Genomic DNA, 22,059 nt, shown 5'->3' on the forward strand with positions numbered 1-22,059 from the left:
TGAAATGTCTTGTTAGTGCTAAGCAGAGAAGCCACACAGACCTCCCATATTGATTCAATTATTCAAGGCCATTTGTTCTGCAAGTTGTAGCTAATTATTAAATGTACAGAAAGTTATTGATTTTTTTTCTCATTTTAACACCACTGTGCTACAATATACCATGGTAAAGCTTTCGGATAAATCAACACATGAGTTGTTGCAGCTGTTTTCTAAATGTAACATACAGTGGAATTGAAGGATAAGGCTGTTGCTATTCTCTATTCTTGTATGCATCTAATCCCCAAAAAGTCTGAATCGAACAATGTGTTTCTCCATCTGTCTTGATACTTACCAACAACTCAACACAACTCAACCCAAAGCCCATTCATTCCCACTTAAAATGTTAGTCTTAAAAACAGGTCAAAAATATTTAGTTTAACTTTTAGAAAGGACTCAATAACTTCTTAAAAAAAGCTGGGCAGTGTAGTTTTCAGCAAATGTTAACAGAATGGAAAATGGCATTTTAATGGACTATTTTCATCAGCGGATTAAGACACATTTGGTGAGCTAATGAGTATTTACAGCAGCAAGAGGGTGCATGTGGCATTGACTCAAATATACCACAGTTTGAATACGTTTGTGGCAAATAAATGAAAAAATGATATTAGGCTTTGGCTACTCAGGACACACTTGTTAGTAGGATCAATTCAATGTTGGGTTTTCATATGATTTGTTGACAGTGAGAAAAATACACAAAGTTAGAAAAGAAAAGAAAGTAGGGGAAATGCACTTTTTCTAACCTGTTTGCCAACGGAGGCAGTTTATATCCAATCGATAAACAGGCAAAAACTAAACAGGTTGACACTATCGACAGTGTTTTGCACACAAGGGAATGCAGCGAGGACACTTCTGTAGCTGAAAAAGCAGAGCTAACTCCGAAGTCCAACAGCTGAAACAGCACTGAATATAAATCCATCTCTGATTTCACCTCACTGTTGTTGTTCTGTTTGTGCTGGTGATTTAGTGACAGAGGAGTGAGCAGGAGGCTTTGGCTGTGGCTTCTCTCCGGTGTCTTTTTAGGTCATTAATCCGCAATAAATTGTAAAGCTATTTGTCCACAATTGTACCCACTCTGTCTCTGAAACTTGACCCCATAAAGTGATTAAATGCTGTTTTTGCCCACACATTGTGCACAAATACATGTCCACACACTTGTATACGCACACACACATACAGACACAACTCGGCAGACATACCACTAGTGATTTTAGATCAAGTTTGTATGCGCCGACAGCTCACCCACTGGCTTCTGTAAAATCCAAGTGAGACAGATTGGGACCAAGACAACACTTTATCCTGCGTTAATCGGCCAACAAGTCAGCAAAAACACGTGTGAGAGCGGGCATTGTATTCACTCTCACCAGACTGTGTCACGGCTATGGTGGTGCATCAATACATATAATAGCTCTCTTGATATTTGTAAGGGGAATAGCCTATAGTCACATGTTTGCTGTTTAAAGATGAATTCTTTCTCATATTATAACGTGCTCTGCAGTCTGATTGTGTGAAATCAGAATGAATAATAATGAAACTAACGCTCTAATCTTAAATTCTTATCTGTTTATCAGCCACAGAAAGTGAATCACAGGAGAAATTCCCACAAGCTACAGAACTTCACGTTAATCAGATTTGTAAAGTTGAGTGTGTAGTCACAGTGGACTTTTTTTTTTGGGGGGGAGATTGTGAAAAATACACTTACTGTAACTGTTAGATGCAGTCAAAAAAATGATGGTATTGATCATAATGCTGAGAAACAGAAGCATAAGCACACCTTCAGCTGACGGATAGACAGATGGCACCGTTACCAGCTGTCGGACTATTTCTTGGTCAAGAGATCTCACATCCCGGAGGCTTTCGTCACTGTGAGGTTGTCAGGCAACCAGAGGAGACTCCAGTAATTACTTCTCCCAGTCGATAAATCCGGCACATATCCCCCAGTGCAATTAAAGAAAGATATAACCTGTCATAATAAATCATTTGTGAGCTTTAGAGTTGCTGGTTGGTGTATTTTGTAACCGTATAACAGAGGTTACCTTTGGCATATTTTCCAAAATGTTAAACTGTTCCTTTAAGATGATAATCAGTGTGGCTTTGGCTGTTCTCAATCTGTTGTGTAAGTAGGTGCTAAAGGGTAAACAGGCTTTAAAGTAGTCACAGCAGGACACAGCTAAATCCCTTTAATTAGGCTTAAAGAGAAAGAAGTAATCACAAAGGAAGAGGCATTTATCTGAATAGAAATATCAGGAGAAAAATTTGATATTTACACATTTTGCACACCAAAGGTTATTTGGACAAAGTGGATGAATTGTATTGAGTATGTACCCTATCCTCCTTTTCCTGTCTGATCTGTTCCAGGGGAGTGTGGATTAAAACAGGTCAGGGTGTGGAGGTCAGCCAAGGAACCTGAGGTCAAAAGTCAGAGGCAAGAAAGACCTCCGCATTCCAATTGACTGCTGTCCTACACACACATACACACACGCACGCACGCACACACACACACACACACACACACACACACACACACACACACACACACACACACACACACACACACACACACATGCACGCACCCACACACACACACACACTTTGCCACAGAAATGACTGCTTGATTAAATGCTCTATTTTTACTAGAAGCCTTGTTTCAAATCAGTTGTATTTTTTAAAACCCACAAGAGCGTCAAAGAAGGAAATATTACGTGAATGACGAGAATCTACGTTGGCTACATAATGTGTTGCGATTTTATCAGTAATGTCTCTCCAGACTACGTAAGGGTTGGATCAACATTGAATCAGAGGAGAGTGCACTCTGTGCTCTGACTTTTAATGATGTTACATTAGTTCACAAGTCTCGGGTGGGTTTGTTGTCGGCTGTTACCATTTATTACTAAGTTTGCACTTTGTTAAACTATGCATTCAGAGTTTGTCCTTGGTGTGTTTGTGTGTATGGCCAATTTGTATTTGTCATTTTGGTGTGTGTAGCACCATATTACTCTAGCTGCACACTCCTTTTGATTTAAAACAATATTCTTAAAATAGTTTTATTATCGCCGTGTGATAATCTTCAAGGATTAATATACACAATTAGACTCAAAATACACACAGACAAGACAAATAGATAAGGAGATGACCATCGATTGGGAGGGAGAACATGCAAAAGAATTATAGCTAACACAGCATCATAGCACTGCATGAATACTATTATTTGATGTTTTTCTTCTCTATGCTCTTCATTCATTTTCATGCACAAAACACATTGTTAACTGGCGGTAGGTCAAGGGATTTTACTGACTGAGTTTGAAGAATGATGCAGCTACTTTTGAACTATAATCTTTTTTCTACTCTCTTTCCCAGAGCACCTCTACCATTCCTGAGACACAAAAAGCTGGTGAGTCCTCGCTGTTTTTTTTATTTCATTCTCATGTGTTCAGTTAACTCACAGACCTTGAGACTCAAAATAATAGGTTGTGTTTTGTTAGATTTCTTTTTCACTATTTTGTCACGTGTTTGGAAAAAGTGTTTGATCCGGTCCAGGTCCGGTCTGGTGTCATGTGAAGAGATTCTAAGGCACAATTTCTGATTGATAATCTTGTCCGGTTTTCACAAGAGGAAGGAGGGAGGCATTGAGTGGAGGAGGACAGGCTCTGTTTCTCTATGAGACACTGGATGCGAATGCAGATAAGATCCTAGACTCATCTACAAAATCATCAAGCCAGTCGCCTTTCTAAGATAAGAGCCAGACTGGATGTCGTGAACGATGCCAAGAACTTTAGACCTGTATTTATTTCCCTTTTGCCCTCACGTCATACTTTCCTTCCTGATAAGATGTTTCTGTGATCAAAAAGATATTCTGGTATAGAAAGCAACTAAGAATAGACAGCAAAAATATGTAAATCCATCCAAATACCCTTGCACACATGCTTTTCTTTGTGACTGGATTTATGAGGAATTATCACCCTCATCTGACTTCCTCCTGATGAAAAGTCTTCACAGTATTGACATGTAATTTCATTACTTTGCAAAGCTCGCCGTCATCCTCTTTGCACACTTTTATTATAAATCGATCTTAAAGAACAAACATCCTGGCTCCGACCTCTGTGTCAGCAGTCTGCCGGTAATGCACAGGGTCATCAGGAAACTTTGGGATGGACAGACCTACTTTCAGACAGCCGGCAGGGGAGAAGTGTTCATTAAACACCCCCCTGTGTCGTCAGTCCGCTGGTAAACAATACCAGAGAGGTGGCTGGACGTGGGTACGAGGCTTTCATATTCCCCCCCCCCCGCTGTCTCAAAGCCTGCTGGGAGTCCTCACTCACTCTCGTTCTGTCTCTCACTCTAATTACCGGCCCTTTGCTGAAAACCTTTCATGGGAAATGTGCAGAAGCTGTCAGTATGTTTGTTCTTGTGTGTGTGTGTCTGCATATGTGAGCACTACATTTTGGCGAAAGGCCCACTCTAAACTTTTTTACAAGGAGGCTTAAGCTTGCAAAATCGCACAGTGCCAACTTCAAAAGGGTCAAACGTCTTTGCTCATTTTTCTTCATTTAAATCAGTCTGACTTCCTATAGGCAAGTTATGTAACCTCCATCTCTGGGTCCGTGTGATGGAACCCAGGACGCTGGAAGGGGGGGTGGGGCTACCATTTGGAATTGGCGAAGTTTTGGGGGACTTGATGGAGCACAAAGCCCAGTGTTCATTGTGACACTTCAAAGCCCCCTCTGTATCGCTACCATTTAAGCCCCTGGGAATGACACATTTGTGACAGTGTTACATCACACACCATGCCCTAAAGGCTTCTGCTGCACTGCTATGAAAGAAACCTCATTCATGGTTAATTTTACTATCTCTGTGACAACAGAAGCACACCAGTGATCAACAAGACGTTTCCACAGCTCAGGCTTTGTAATGGCTCAGTTGATGACCTCCCTGCGGCGCAGGGTGTACCTTGGTGAGCAGTCAGTGTCACGGCTTTCCTGTGCATAAAGAGGATGTGCAGTTACAACTGACAACCTGTTGTTTAGATGTGTTTTTTTATGGGGCTCCTGTGATGCTGTATAGTCTGAGCCTTGTGCTCCACGGGGCATGCAGAGTGCAACTGCACTGGAATGGCAATGACATAACTTATACCATACCACCTAACATCTGGAGATGATTAGGACCGTCATGCAAAGTGTTTGCATGACGGTCCTAATCATCGGTTGGGCACGGTCTGGGAGATGATGCATGGGATGTGAGGAGAGATATGATGCGTTTGTTTTGTTATTGAAATCAAACTCAAGGAGTACTGAAATGGGATTTAAAGAAAGCCCGAAAGAAATCTACTTAGTGCTGTCTGCCTCTTGGTTACCACTATTTTCAAGCATCACAATGAATAGATTTTGGGGTGAACCCTATTATAATCTTTTTATCTAAACTGTCATTATATGACTTACTGAAGGTTTTTTTTGTATGGTAGTGTTAAATTATGAACGGTATTGTCTTTTTAATTTTTAATTTTTAATTTTATACAGATTTTTTGCTAGCTAGGCATCTCAATATCTCCCTCCTCGAGTCTATTGTGGAAAAGTCATGGCTGTTCATAATGAGGAAATGGAGAAATCCATCAGGCAAAAGTGGGAACTAATGTCTACTTCGTTTCATACCGAAAAAGGTTTGAGAAAGACAAAGAAAGACAACATAATGCATTCATTATTCAGTTTCGTGTCTCTTTAGTAAGCACATATACTTTAGTATCCAGGCTGATTTATATAGAGGTAATTTGTGTTTTACAGAAAACACAAGACTTCAATTCATCCAGTGCTTATCTTCAGAGGCAGCTTGCTTAGCTCTGTGACCTCACATCCTCTGATCCAGGAAGTTAACAGGTTTACCTTGTATGAGTGAAGGACAGAGAAGGACAGATTAAGAGGCAAGGGAGGATTCATATCATATTGAAATCATCTCGTCTGTGGTGAATAAAATGCAGGGTTGACTTTCGACATTTACTCTCTATTCAGTATTGGTTGAGTTTATTTCACAGTGCTCTCGTCGTCCGCAACAAACAACACAAAACAAAACATTTGAATATTCCCTTTTAGAAAAACATATCGTTTCAAACTATTCAAATATGTATTTTGTGCATTATGTCCATGGCACGTGTCCTAACTGGCTGCAAACAATGCAACACTGCACAGCGCGACACGCCGTTTTGAGCTGAACTTTTGTCAGTTTCTACTTATTCCTGACGCTCACCGTTGAAAGCGCCGCAATGGACAATGAACAGCTGATTGGTGGAGTAGAAATGAAGAGCTATTGATACAATTCCTACTCATCTCACAACGAAAGCCTAAATGAGGTGGCAGCTGGCTGGAGGGAGATCGCCGCTAGAACAGTCTATATTTGTCCTCCTTGATTATAGCTGCAGAGGAGACACAGTGTTTTGCCTTCCTGATCTAAATACAAACCAGTGGGAATACATAAACAGAACACGATGATGAGCTTCCAACCAGCAGCAGCGTTAAGCATGACCTTTTACCTGGACTCATAGCCTCATAGTCAGCACTTGCCTTGGTTTTAGGTGGAAGAAAGGATAACTAAGGAAAGAGGAAGTGGTTTAGCACCCTCAGTGGAGTCCTTTAGGGAAGGATACTCGGGAGTTGGTGGTTCCTGTGAATAACTTGTCTCATCGTTTCTGTCTGTCTGCCTCTCCTTTTTGTTTCCTTCTCTGTTTTCATCCCTCATTTCCATTCTCGTCACCATCCTTCCCTTCTTGGAAATCCAGTGACAAATACATGTTACTGGTATTTATAGTTGATTCTAAATGCAGCTGCCTTTTTACTGTTCCAATACACAAAATGACACCTTTGCCTGAGTGATGACCTGTGAGGATTCCAGTATTTATCATCATATTATTATGCACTTTGAAAAGTCCCCTCTGTTGGTGCATCAGCTTGACCGTTGCTCACCTTTCAAGAAAATGAAAACAACACCAATCTGTGTACCTAAAGTAAATAGTTTCTTTAGAAGTCACTTCACTTTTAAAGTTCATTTTGGGAAATACTCATATTCATATTCATATTCTTTCTTTTTTTTTCTTATTGAGAGCCTGATGAGGAGTTGAATATCACCAACAATGGAGGTAGAACCAACATTTGATTAGCTTAGCGTAGCATAAAAACTGGAAACGGGTAAACGGCTAGCCCGCTCTGTCCAAAGCAAAGAAGAAATACCTACCAGCACCTGTTAATTTGCCTAATGAACACATCTTTAATGTTAAATCCGCAAACAAACAGAAATGTAGAAGATATGGTGCTAGTCAAGCTAGCTGTTTCCCCTTGCTTCCAGTCTTTATGCTAAGCTAAGACAACAATCTATTTGTTCTAGCTTCATAGTTATGTGGCATAGATGAGAGCGGTAATAATCTTCTCATCTGACTTTATTTTTATCCATTAAATATTGAATATGAAAAGATTAATAAAAACTGATACAGAGATGTGATTGTGAGGAATATCTGCTATAATTGGCTAACTTGGTTACCAGGGTAAACAACTAACAAAGTCCTTTCAGTACAGATGGTTTCTGAGAATCGCTTTTCATCCACAGATGTCGTGATTGACCTTTATGACTCTAACAGTCCTCAACAAATTTCAACACCAATTCGTACTTAATTCAGATAACGTCACAGTGAAATCAATTTCAGCGTTCTTACTGAATGACTTGCTTTCCTCTTTTGTGACCCGTACTTTCTCCTTTTTTTTTTTGTTATTTGGTCCTGCTCATTGATTGTTGTCTTTGCCCACTTTTTGCCACCTCTCCATACACAGTACAGGAGCTGATGTGCTTGTGCAAGGTCACATTCCTGGCCTCCCCCGACAGCCTACGCCAGCCTCAACACCTCCCCCCCAATCAGCCCCTCCTTTCCCCTCCCATTTGACACACTTCCTGTGTAGAGACTGGTACAGTACTGTAACATGTTGGAGTTCATTCCTTTTATATTTCACACTTCCAACTCAGCTGTGAATACATTTACAGGTGTAATTGAACTGTTTCCCTTGGAAGCAAATCATTCTATGTTTTTATGCTTGATGTATACTTGATATTTTGAAGTTTCAAAAAGTTGGGGAAAAGTTTGACGTTTTAGATATTGTTTTGTTGTGGGCCTCTGTGCATTCAGACTCAATGTTAACATATCTTGACAATACGTGTCTCTCTTGCTCAAAAGATACATTCTTGAGTGAAAGCTCAGAACCCTCTTATCTCCTTTGTGAGTTTTGAGACTTCTTTCTTTGGGAATCCATCTCTCTCGCTATGGTGCACTGAACAGGAAACCACTGCATGAAGGGGAATTTACAACAGGAAGTTAGCTTGCTGAACTCCCAGTTACAACAAAAGTATCCCCTATTCCAAAGAAAGAAGTCTCAAGAGGGCTTGTGTCATTCTTACCTCAGCTTTATTTTTCAGCCGGCGTGTGGTGCAAGTTGTTGCGGCGCTTGGTTATTCACCTCTGAATTTTTGTACGTGGTGCACACGATCACGTGACTGTCACAAATAGTTCGCTTATAACAGCCAAATCAAACCTTTGTTTCTTTATAATACATGTAATACTTAACTTGTGTCTTTACAGGGCTTGTACAAAGGCAATACAGTAGTCCATGAATGTGAGATATGAGTTTACAGATATTTAAAATCCCTCCTCGGCATTGCGGAGGTCGGTTTATGGTGTTTTGCCGGTTACACCTACAGTCTATGGGCTTATCTATGGGTTACACTTTGTTGTATTTTTGATAGCGCACAGTTCATTTTGTTTGTACGCCCTCCGGCGTTTCGGAGAATAATACAGCGCATAGAGTACAAACGCCTCCGTTCATGCTCGGAGCTTGTGCTACGGTGCCAAGCACAAGTATAAAGAAAGCTTAAATCTCCCAGAGTGGATGTTGGGAGATGCCTACACTGTCCTCAGGCTAATGAATCAGTCTTGGCTCAGCAGGCTCTGTCACTCCCTGGCTGGTTTATTTGCCTCGTTTGGGTGAGAGATTGTCTAGTGAACACGCAGGAGATTGTAAATTGTTTGGATACACTACATTTTGGGATATTTGTGTTTTGATTTGATCTTGAGGTGTCTGTTTGTCTGATATCTTACTGGAAGCATTATTTTTTTGTTCTTGAATTAACTGGTGCACACACATACACAAGGTGCAAAGGTATCAGATCGTCAGAACAGAGTCTTTAAAAGTAGGGCAGACAGTAAGGGTGAGGGAGTGTATCTTTGATAGCAGAGTAAGACCTCAAGCAGATGGTCACATCAAAGGGACTCACACACAATTACAGTCACACTCGGGCACACCCACACATACGTGCTTCAGCATACAGACACATTTTTGGCCGTGCTGTAAAGAGCACGGTGCATTGTTTTTCACAGACATTTTGATAATAGGCTCTCACATACTGTTTATATACACTGTTTGAAGTCCACCCAGAACCCCCCCCCCCCCCCCCACCCCCGTGTTTCACCTCCCCTGTATTCATTTCTATGCCAGAATGTTGGTAGGTAACCCTCTCTTGCCTCTGTTCTATGGAGTTAGATGTAGATACACACTCCTGGCATGCTGCACACATGTTTGACAGAGGGGGCATTTGGCAAGACTTTGCTTCCTGAGGTATGAGAACTCCATTGTTTTTCCTTCTCCACCCCCTCTCCTCCACCCTTCAGGACATTTTCCCTCATATCCAGGTTACAGTCTGTGTATTGCCCCCTTATCACAGGTATACCAGAGAGACAAAGAGGGAATGTACACTGATATGCTGTTGTGAAGACTACTGACCCAGATTGCAGTGTGATTCATGTTAGTCGTTAGGTGTGTGAGCGAGGATACTAAAGTAGTGATACTTTCATAGGATGTTTGTTTTTCTGTATCCCATCCTAATCCTAATTTACAACATTGTTAACGAGGTCATTCCAAAAATTACAGAGGTGCAGGCTAAACGGCTGTGAAAAAGCACAGACGTGGGAATCTAAGCCTTATCAGACTCGGCAAACCTCGGAAGACCATGAAGTCAATTGGCCGCGATGAGCACAATGCTATCAGCGGGCTGCAATAAGCCAATGCTGGGTACATTACCTTCACTTGCTGGAGCAATCAGCACGATTGGCTGACTTTCCCAAGTGTGAGCTTAGTGTGGAATGTAATGGAGGGTAATCGGACGAGTAGCTCATAGTACTCACAACAACACGCACATATGAACTCATACACTCAACCTGCCATATAAACACATTAAAGATATAATGATTATATTAAATTGTATGAAAAATAATACTAATCTCATACATGCAATATGTATTTCTGTTTTCAAGAGCGAATTAATGAATCTTCTAAAAAGCCACAGTGTACAAAGCCCCATCAGCTATACAGCAGATCCTGAAGTTGCTGTTTTTTACCCGGTACGTAGTCAATGACTGAGCTTCTCCACAGACCCCAGAGAGTTGCACTCGGCTAATGGAAGCTAAATCAGCATTATCCGATCAACTCAGCAGCAGTCTAAGTAGTGGATTCCATTGTGTTGTTTTTGTCCATTTCAGTAGCCTAAGTTTGTTACATAAGGTTTACAGTACATATCTGTTTCTCAATATCTAATGTACTTGTGTTTGTGAGTGTGTGTGTTTGTATGTGTTCACTGCATACCCTATTCCTACCACAATGTATTTACAGTCAAGTCATGTCATGTGTTGGACCATTTCCTATGGCTCAGGAGAGTAATTACTGACTGTGGGCAGTAACTGAGAGGTTCCTGATGTGCAGTAGAAACCAGAAAGTGCACAATTTTAAACCCCAGCATTTTCCCAGTCTTGACATATCTGTATCCTTTGTCTGAGTGACCCCTTCATCATCTCACTTTCTGTCTTTTGGTTTCAGTTTTTTGATGTCTTTAGCTGTTTGTGAACAAGGACAGGTGGATCTTCATAACAAGCAGGCTGCCTGGGCAATTGGTTATATAACTGGCATTGATGCTCTCTGTGTCTAGACAGGGTAGGACGGGTGTAAACAGAGTGGATGAGAGGAGGAAGGTGACAGAGAAGAGAGGTAAAAAAAAAAAGATGAGAGCCAAAAAAAGATAGGAAGGGGATATGAAGATGGCTGTCGTGACTCTAAATCACTCAGATATCCACATAGAGTGCTGGGGCTTGTGTCGGAAAGCACTTACTCACACTTACACACACACACTGGTAGAATAGAATATGAGAGCAATGCAGCACTGGCTGGATGTGTCCCAGCAGTAACTGCACTGATGCTCACTGCAGCAGACGGGAGTGTACAGTTCAGACTAGAACAGAACAGAGTGGGAGAGAGAAGGAGGCAGAACCCAGACCAGTACAGAGGACAGAACAGAGCCGGTTAGATGGAGAAACTAGTCACGATTGAATGCTGAAACATAGATAAATAAGAGCAGTGGAAAGAGGTGGGATTCAGATGGCACAAAAGCTCAATCCCTCTGATCAGTGACAGGAATAGGTGTAAGAACAAGGTCTGACTTAGATACATTTCGGTGGATGCTAAACGGCATGTCTCGCTCTATGAGGCTGCTGCTGCTGCAGAAGTCCTTCAGTGACCACATCAGGTCCTCCACCTCCAAAGCCCTCGATAGGCTGAACAAGCCCGCTCGAGAGAGTCGACAAGCAGGTGAGAGACGAAGGCAGCGACTGACACAGCAGTTGTATCTATGTTTATAGTTGTACAGTACATGCACGTGTTTATTTGCCGCTGTTTTGTATGTGATTGTTTGAGCATATGATTTGTTCCAGAACATACAGTTCAAATTACTCCAAGCACATGGAGTTTCTCATAACAAGACACACAACGGGGTGGGGAAAGGGTGCATTGTCACTATCTCAGAGAAAAGACGGGATAGGCTGCAAGGCTTCTGCAAAGTGAACCGTTTTTCTGATTAACAGATCAGTAGACGGCATTTCTTGGATGTGTGGGGATGCTGCAGCTCAGAGGAACATGTTCAGATGTTTCTTGGGGTATTTTCAAGATGATCATTTTCAGGTTTGTGTCACATTTAGGTTTTTCTTGTGCTCTATGTGACGGCAAGTGTTTTTGAGTCGGTGCGTATACGTGGATACATTTCTGTGTAGGACTCTTACCTGCATCCACCACAGCGGCTTGAAAACTGGGTTTTGCCCATGTATAACTGATGAGCTGCTTGTACACACATGCAGGACTGAGTGCATTAGAATAGACTTCCAACTCCCTGGCAAGCTGGCTTTTGAATAATACAGATAGGCCTCTATCACATAAGAGCAGCAGCAAAGAAAATGGATAAACCGAGCTGCCCTTGAGGAATGTTGGCCTCAGAAGCCTAATATCATCTGCAGGTTCAGGGTGCTTCAAAGTGTTTTTAAGAGAGGTGTGATCATCTTTAAGGGTCACGAGTGACATGACATTGGGCCGCATCATGTTTAAAATATCTGCGCTCTTAAACTCAGTACAGGTGTTGGTGTGCTTCTTTTCAAAAGAGGTAAGCCAGTTTTCCCACAGAACCCAGAGGTTAGTGCCCTGTGGCCTGAGCTCTCTATTGAAGTAGAGAGCGCCAGGTGATAAATATCCTCCAGGATGTTTCAGGCTGTTGCTACATAGCCCACTGTCACACATGAAAAAGGAAAGAAAAGTGTGTCAAAGAATTAAAACAGGATCTAATTACAGCTCTCCTGTCACTAATTTCACTTCTTTTCATTTGCTCTTTTTCTTCACAATGTAGGAAGAATTGTGTGGCTTTAACAGGAAATGCATCTGTAAACCATTATGACTGCGTGTGAATTCATGCATGTGTGTTACTGGCCATAAAGGGCAGGAACGCAGTGAGCTGTACCAAGAGAGCTGTAGGTGTTGTTAGTCAGCGTGTTTGTGTCCACATGCCATTAACCGTCAATAAAACTAAATCATGAAAAAAGCTTCTAGTGTTGAAGTTGCCTTAAATTATATATTTTGAACAAATTACCTTGACGACATAATGTTTTATACTGTATTTCATATGTGGCCGTAACAATATTCTATGCCATTTGAGAATACACCAATCAATTTTGACATATTTTAGATAGTAGTAGTAATTTGGGACCCTATGCAAACTATTCCAGAGCTTTCTGGTGGCGAAGTGGTCTTAAGGTTTCTTACAAAAACGAACTAGGATTTAATGTTCTATTTACTATAACACAATGACGTTCACTTTAATGCGGTATGTGATCCTTGATGACGCATATGCATTAGCTAATAACACTCAGGGCAGGCTCTCAAGGACTGTATGTCAGCTCTGTGCAGCATCACGCATCCTGAAACCCGGTAGCCTTGTTGACATTCCCCACCCATGTCATCCCTATGATCACAACACATATTTAAGCATGTTTACAGCTGAAGGGGAAAACACAGAGTATCCACTGAGAAAACCCAGCTATCACTCGCAGTCTTTGTGCACACTTTCTATTGGAGACGTCATCAAAATGATCACTGCTTTGTCAGGTTGTTATCCTCCAGAGCCCCCTTTAATTACCCCCCCCCCCCCCCCCCCCCCCCCCTATTTTTAAGACCGATCTTCTTGAGGCAGTGAAGGTGTATGAATGGAACTTTTAAGCAGACATCTTTTTCTGATCCCTTCCTTTAGGCCAAAGGTATGAAATGCCAACAAGACAGTAACAGATACTGCACCATTGAGACTGCACAGAAGTGTGGACTTCAAGCCTTTTCATCTGCTCATGACTGATAGCTCTGAGGATTCCAGTTTACCATAGAAAAAGTTTCTCTCTTGCCGCAAACAGTAAAGTCTTTAGACTTGTCTTGTTCGGTGATTCATTTAAGGCTTCTAGATTCAATGTTTCACGACCTTAAAAATGATGAATAAAATGACCTATTAATTTAGGAGGTATGGACATTTTGACTCAGTAACGACTAAGAAGAAGCGGACAGAGTCTGGAATGAGTGGCATGCCTTTTTGGTAGGTCAAAGGGCATCTGGAATCAGGGCAGATGGCTAGACAGAAAGAGGACAACAAACCAATCTGTCATCATACCTGCCTGTAAAACATTTCCCTTAGTCCATTCATTAAGGACTCATCATTTTCTGTCAAATAGATTTCAGATTAGGACGTTTGAACTGAGCTGTAGATTGTAGTTGCACAGATTATCAGGGTAATCCAACATTATAAAGATTGTACAAAGAATCAATTAAAAGACCCCAAACCCTGAAATGAATGACACTCTTCAGGCAGTTACTCATTTCCATGATATAAGATGATTAGGTTTTTAATGAATGCAAAAGGGTCAGCAATAGTAAACCGAATAGGATAATCTGTAGGAAAAGCCCAATGAACAGTTTTGAACAGTCAAAGGCACAGCACTAAGAAGTAACTGCTTAATTCATTATTTCAACACACAGAACATGAATTGTTTTCTATCTTCCTTGTCACTTTTCCCATTTGACACGTACGTTTGTGCTCAGCATCCGGCCCTCGCACTAAAAGGTTTTATGTGACCAGGATATTGTGTAACAGTCTCTCTGAATGTAATGTATAATGGAGGGCCACTTCTGAAGGATTTTAGTGTGATGTAATGATGAATTGCATCAAAGTGAAAGTTATTTCTGCTCTCTGTTTCCACCCCTGTTGGCTGGTTACCTGAGAGGCTTAATTAGTTTATCATAATGCTACTGGCTAATGCTATTGCATAACACCCAGAGATTTATCAATCAATCCATTTTCCAAGGTCATGTGAATGGAAGTAATAGGCCTATTAGGTTGCTTAATTTCATCTTGATTTAAAAAGGTTTCAGCAAACGTCTGGATATTGCAAAATATTGTGAAAGCTTTTGCTCAATGAAGACACAAATGCGTTTATTATTTTTGTTTCCATAGTCTCATTCAATGACAAAAGCCGTAGTTATAGAAAATAAGGAAATGTTCATTGGCTTAAGGATTTGTGCTTTACTCTGTCGTGCTGTTTTGCTCTTGAGGAATGTCAGATGAGTGGGAACATGCATACAGCCGCTGCATCACCTCTGCCATCAGTGTTTAAATGTGTCTGTGAATGGGTGAATGATAACATGTAGTGTACAGCACTTTGGTCGGAAGACCAAAACGGCGCTTTACAAATGCAAGTCTATTACATGCATTCAGTGACTGAGTTTCCCATTAACATTGATAAGAGGATTTTCTCTTGAAATCAGCTGTTAATACAATCACTTTTGTCCAGACTCCCATCACCTAATATTTAGAAAAACTGAACTTTATGCAATTTTTTTGTGAACCTGAGCAGTGGGCACAAACCTCAAGCAGTTCACTTTCTGTTCCTGCAGACATCTTAACAGTTCTGTAAAGGGCTGTAAGTCCGGTTGGCCTCTACTAACAGGAAACAAGGCATTGTCTGCCTCAAGTGCAACATGAGTTTCTCAATGCACTTATGAAGTGTTTGCAGGTATTTGTTGCAAAAGCGCAAAACAAAAATGCGTACTTGTTGAGCAATTTGGAAGAAAGTTGAAGACATGTGTGCTAAGTCTTAGTGGACTCACAATTAAATGCCCAAATTAAAACTGAAATGGAACTTCACTACCATATCTGGATTACCACACCCCTAGCTATGCCACTCCATTCAGCTTGGCAAGCACAGGTGGGTACCTTTTAAAGCACAACATGACAACACAAGCACAGCACATGTAGACAAAAACCTGCCTTGTACCAGATGAAATTAGGCTAAAGTGGTTTGGACGAAAATGACCCACAACCACCTGACATCCATAGAACCTTGTGTACCCAGAATATGGATAAGTTCATGGACTGGTTTGGTCAAGGTTTTTCAACATATGGTAAGACATCACTATCAATCCTTTACTGCAGCTTAAAAAAGGTCATAAAATACTCTTTTGCCAAATTGTAACTTTTTTTCAACCTGGACCCTTTTTTCCAAAGCAAGTGCTTTTTGTGAATGTAAATACGGTGCCAGCTGTCCCCCGTAGGATTACTTATCATCCCATTAGCGGCTGCCGTCTACAGCATTCTCCCTCAATAATGGACCATTTTCTGAAATTTTGTCAGTTAGGCACAGGTTGAAAAATACCGAAGTTACCCTTTAAGTACAATAACTAAAGAAACAGGTGTCTGTATCGATTCACGAAAATATATTTGCACTTATACTTAAGTGCCAGTGTTTGAGTGCGAGTGTGTCCCCACTTGTGCATGACTGTGTTATTGTTAAGTGGCAACCAGGCTTTTGTAGTGGGGCTTAAGTGTAGGTCAGTGGGAGGTCCATAGACATGTTCCGGTCTACTCAAGCCCTGCCTTCTGTTAAACCACACAGATGTCTTGGGTCTATTGTGGCCCTAGAGGACTCTACAGGGACCCAGTGGGGCCATTTCACGCCTCAAAGATGGCCAAAGAGGAAGTCAGAACGGGTGCACCACTGTGACATCAGTGGAGATCACTTTGAATGAAAACCCAACAAGCAACCATGTAACAAATTAGCTTCACCAAGATACTTTCACCCCAAGAATGAACCGAGCTATTAAAGTTGAATCAGGGATTTAGCTGGAAAACATGAGGAGTAACTGCAGATCAACACAAATATGAAATGTTTACATCTTTGGTTGGATTAGTTCTGCGTATTTAACGACAACAATCATTTAAACTTTTGGGATCAAACTACATAGTATAAGATTCGGCTGTTTTTGTGTTACCTCCACTTTAAACCCGCCATGGCTGGCTTGCTTTGCTAATGAGCTGTTTGTTGGGTTGTGGCATAAGACATTTGTGGTTTTTATAACAAATTAGTGTTTGTGGTTTTTGCTCCCAACATGTTTTTTAATCCTGGTTAGTTCTCACAGCACATCTATGTCCCTTAAAAACATCTACATCATCATGTCAAAGTGAGAAGGTGAGACCACAACACTCCAGAAATCATTGGATCTTTTCGAGGCATCTTTCATTTTCCCCATCAGATCTGTTTAGGATGTTTTAATAATGTGGTCGTTCCATTGGCCGAATTTGACCATTTTAAGTCACTCGTTCTGTAGAACAGCTTGTGACCAATTGTCTTGTTGCCAGCTCACGTTTGTTTCAGTATACCTTCTGAATGCCTTCACATTAAGGTCAAGCTGCTCTATTTGTGTGTCTATAAATAGCACCTCCTTATTATTTTATCACGGGAGATGAACTGCTCCACTCTCTATTTCTGTGCCAGCATCCCATCCCAGCCATGAGGATGTGAAAAAGTAGGCCAAGAACACTGTTTCCTGTCATCTTTGTTTTTGCCTGAGATTTTATTCAAGCCTATGTGCGTCTCATGAGTGAAGCGTGCTACATTTGAACTACTTAAAGAGTCATGAAAAGTGTTTGTGCGTGTGTGTGAGTGTGAATGATTCAGAGCATACCTAAAAGCATGCACAGACTCTTTTACTGTGTAAGCATGTGTATGTGTGCACTATAAGATTACAGTCAAGCTGGACTAGACATGACTATTGGACATGTGCCAGGGACATTCTGTGTTTTTATTGACTACCTCATCATCTGTCTTTTCCTATCTCTGTATGCTTTTATATTTGCTTTGCATTTTTTTATCCAGCACGACTTCAAAAACATGTCAGTCAAAGTTTTGTCTTGTGGTTCCCTCAGGAAGGAAGAAGTTCAAGACTTTATAAATACACAGCGTATATTTACAAAAAAAATCAAAGGCACTCTATAAAGCATGGAAGTTAATTATTGACCTTGGGCCAAGTATTTTAAATGACCGTACCAACTATAGACTGTATATAAGTAGTGGATGTAGTCACCGTGACGTCACCATTGGTTTGTGGACTACGGTTTTGAAGCCTCGAGTTCAGCACAGACATCCTCCAGGTCTGAAAAGGGAAGCCAATGTGGAAGTGCCTTAAACTTGCATTCTTTCTTATAGCCGTTATGCTCTGTTGTCATCTCTTGACATGCAAGAGCAGAAGCGATTCATCATGTTCATCCGTCCATTTGGTTTACAGTTGAAGTTATTTCTTTGACAAAACAATCCCAACTCAAGGTCCACTAAATAACTTTTTTTTCCTGAGCTTTTATCTATTATATTTTTTTATTATTATACCTTGTAGACTAAATGTAGTACATAGTTTTTCCAATATGTATATTTGAAATCTCTAATTTTTTACTTTACTTTACTCTTTAACTTCCACATGGAGTTCCCAAAGTGCTCCGAAGAATTGTTGGTAATCCTCATTATGTTGACTTAAGATGACAGAAGAGGGTCGCACTCCATGACCATGAGTCACTTTATTTACAGAAGACAAAACATTGAATTACAGAAAGACCACTGAGTTGTATTCTTCTTTTGGGTGTAAAGTTTTAAGGGTGTATATCGAGAAGCATTCTCTTTTTTCTATTTTCCAGTTCACTGTAGATCTTGCTTTTGACCGTCCCCTTAAACGTTGCCGCTCTGAGGCAGATGTCTCCGCGTATTATGAAACTTCCCTCCGGCTGCAAGGCATTCATTTTTAAGGATTAAAATTCGACAGTAGGTGTTTGCATTATTATTTGTTATTGAATCAAAATAAATTCCACAAGGTTTAGTCTGTTATGCATGTTTGTAATCCCTAGGGCTTTGTGCAGGATAACCACTGCTCCACCTGGCTTGATCTTGTCTAAGGTGCTGAAAGTATCAAAGACTTCAAACTGTGTACTCTGCATGGATCTAGGTGTGCGGATATCTCTTCTATCAATTTAATCCCTAAGGGTTAAAACAAAACAATGAATATCTTAATCCCAAAAATACATCAGCTATTTCTTGAGAATTTTGAGAACTTGAGAACTTCTGTCTTTTCAGTAACACGCGATTTGGGTCAGTAGATGAAAAGTATTGTGAGCAGTCTTTTGAGCGTTGAGGCACTTTTATTGTTGAATTAATCTTTTTTTAAACTGGTTTATACTTCAGCAAATATTTTTTCACCAGAATGCCAGAATTAGTTTTGTTTCATTTTGTAACGCCAACATGTAAAGACTCACAGTTTCTGAGACTGAAGTTTAGCTCAGCCAGTGGATGAATGATTTAGATGAGCTTTAGTCTGTTTCATCTTCAGCAGAAATGTAATTAGATGTTACATTAACCACAGCCTATATCAACAAATAGGGCTAGATGACCTTTTGATGAATGATGAACATAATACATCTCACTGTTTGTAAGGTCAAATGTATCAGTGTAATAAATTATCACATTATTGTTTTGTGTCTATATAATTTATTGCAGAAACCACAGTATGGATATAGACTGTATATCATTTCTGCTCCAGTAAGTTTGTGTTAGTGAACCATATTGTCATTTTCCAGTTTATTCGATTTGGCGAGCTTATTCTGACTGACTGTTCTGCTCTCATATAGGTGACTGGTACTCACTTAACTTGACATGTCGGTGTGTGAGGGTGAACTCTCAAGATATTTATCATTGAATTAGAGTCCTCCAACACTGTTCCTGTTCAGTGATTTAAAGCCCTCTTGTTTCTGCCCCTGTGCACTCACAAGGCCGCTTGTTTCGAAGACTTTGGAATGTTTTCCTAAACCCAGTGACTCCAGCAAGCTCACGCCAAACTTGTTTACTTTGCTTGCTCTACCACGCTCCCTCTCCTTCAGTATTTTCTCACTTCGTCTTTCAAACACATGAACTCACTGAATGCATCTTTTGACTCTCTAATCATGAGACCCCTCTGTTTTATCGATCATCCTACAATCTCTGATTTGTTCTGTCTTTAGTAAAAGTCTGAACCTTGAAGAAATGTTAGATCCAGTGAGCAGTACTGGAGCTTGCTATATAATTGCCATGTCATCCATATTTTGGCATGACACAACAAATAACGACAATTTGCTTTTCTTCATAATTATTTTGATGTATTTTTTACTTTACTGGTTATAGAGAGAGCATAGAAAAGCCGGATCTGAGCCTTCAGCGTCATGTGCATGTAGCTGCAGCTGATTCGTGAACAGAATCCTAATCAGCCTATTCTTTGATTTCTGAGTGCCTTTGCCCTATCATCACTCAAGTGGGACGTCTACCACTTTGCAGCAAGACCACAAGTAGCCCACTTAATGCACGCTCTTGACTTCTCATTGATCCATTTGCTGCACATGCTTTTACTCTGCAGCTGGAAGGTAATGCGGTTATCCAGCACAGAACTTCCCTTCCCTCACAGAATCATCCAGATATAACTGAGCTGGAACAACGAGACTGCTATTTCAAGTGCCCATTGACATTGTACGGAGATCAGGAGCAGGTCCTCGTAGAGCCGACACTCACAGAACCCCTGACTTGGCAAAGCATCGAATTCCAAAAGTAGTGTGCACAAATATTTGCACACATTGTGGAATTCGCTCCTGCCTCGGCCCTCGAGAATGTCTTATTTCACACCGCAGTCTTTCAGGGCCATCCACTCCTACACCTCTCCTCCCTCCGTCAGCAGAAATGGTGTGAGGGCTGTAGTGAGCAGAGCTGCTTTGTTGGCAGAGACGGAGTCTTTATATCCTCGAGTCACTGTGTGTGGTTGGCCTTCCCAGCTTTAATCAGTACCACTGATTGGTGGTGCTGTGTCAAAAGGATCAACTGCTCATGCATGATTTAGAAACATCTACAAACAATGAGGGCTTTTTCACAATAAAAGGATATAAAAGTACAATTGTGTCTTTACTCTACAAATACAGGGATTTCGTCACCAGCACGTTGTCAGTGGTGTCAGTTTAGACAGATGATGGTTTGATGGTGTGTAGCTCTTTGTTGTTTGGCGATAGCTTGAGTCTGAACAAATATGAGATATAGGGAGGGAGGAAAAAAAACATGGAAATTACAAAAAACAGCGAAAGGATTTCCCTCAAAAAAAGATTTGGTGTTCTGATAAAAAATTGTGTGCACACAATCGGCATGCATTCATGTGTGTCCGGACCTCAACTGAAAATGCTGAGAACAAAAAATGGAATATTTGGAATTCTAAGATGAGGAATTAACTACAATGTAAAACCCTGAGTGTGTGACCATTCTCCATGCACATCCATCTATCCTCACCTGTGAGGTATGACGGAAGATGAGGGGTCGAAGACTTGTGATGTGAGAGGAAGATGATGGCGTGACGACTCTTCACTGGTCATTAGTTGTAAATCAGCCACATTCCAGAAGAATCTCTTCCAGATGGGTTCTTACTACAAGTTTTAGTGCCCCATTAAAATGGTCTCATCTCTGGTGACTTAACTGCCTCTAGGGGTGCCTGATCGCATGGTATGTTGTTTGTTTACTCTCCAGTGGGCCTTCATTTCCTGTGTGTCTGCTGCTTTTTGTGTCTCTAGCGGGTCTCAGTGGGTTAGCTATCTTTAATTTACTCAGTCAATCTGCAGGGGATTTTCAGCTAATCCTGTTGTTCTTGTTGGTATTTTTGACCCTTCCAATGCCGTTGATTGGGGGGCATTTTCTTACAGTTTTGTAGCAATGAGTCATGATGGAGTCTTCTGCTTTGGCTGTTCACTGACCAAGAATTCATGGGAATGACGCTGATCTTAAAATCATATCCAACATGCTAACGCACATAGAGCACATCACCCAGATGCACTGATCACCGGGAAGAGGCAAAAAGAGACACAGTAGTTTTGGGGAGTTCTTTCTACTTTTCCAAAACCTCAGAACATACTTTCTTTATGTATTTGGTATTTTCTTAATTGTTGAGTGATTTTACATAATCACGATACCATAGGCATCCAGGAGGGTGTGTGTCTGTTTGCGTGTGTGTATCTCAATAGTTGTTGAGATATTTGGTCTAGATCAAGCATTGGACAACTAGGGGACAGACTGTAATTGTGATCCATAGAGCTTTGCCACTAGCCTGGCTAACTATGATAAACACTGGCTGTATCAAAATGGAAAAGGGACTGAAGTAAGGCGAGATATGAAGAGTAAGCAGATGTGCCAATTGGGAAGGGAAGTGATAACAGATGGATTTCCACAATCCAGAATGGCATTTAGCTAACATACCACCTCCACCTCATGTCTGTCTTATT

The 22,059-nt window shown here is 40.9% G+C and overlaps 1 protein-coding gene across 1 annotated transcript in view; it reads left to right on the top strand.

Moving 5' to 3' along the window:
- Window positions 1-22,059, top strand: part of dlc1 (DLC1 Rho GTPase activating protein) — a gene marked incomplete at its 5' end in the record, with an annotated part of 74,639 nt that overhangs the window by 16,661 nt on the left and 35,919 nt on the right. The window contains one exon of the mRNA XM_079159704.1: window positions 3,394-3,427. Within this exon, the coding sequence (XP_079015830.1) occupies window positions 3,394-3,427 (34 nt within the window). The remainder of the gene's footprint in view (window positions 1-3,393; window positions 3,428-22,059) is intronic.

This window comes from Pholis gunnellus, assembly GCF_910591455.1.
Source record: "Pholis gunnellus genome assembly, chromosome: 5".
NCBI classification, from domain to species: Eukaryota; Metazoa; Chordata; class Actinopteri; order Perciformes; family Pholidae; genus Pholis; species Pholis gunnellus.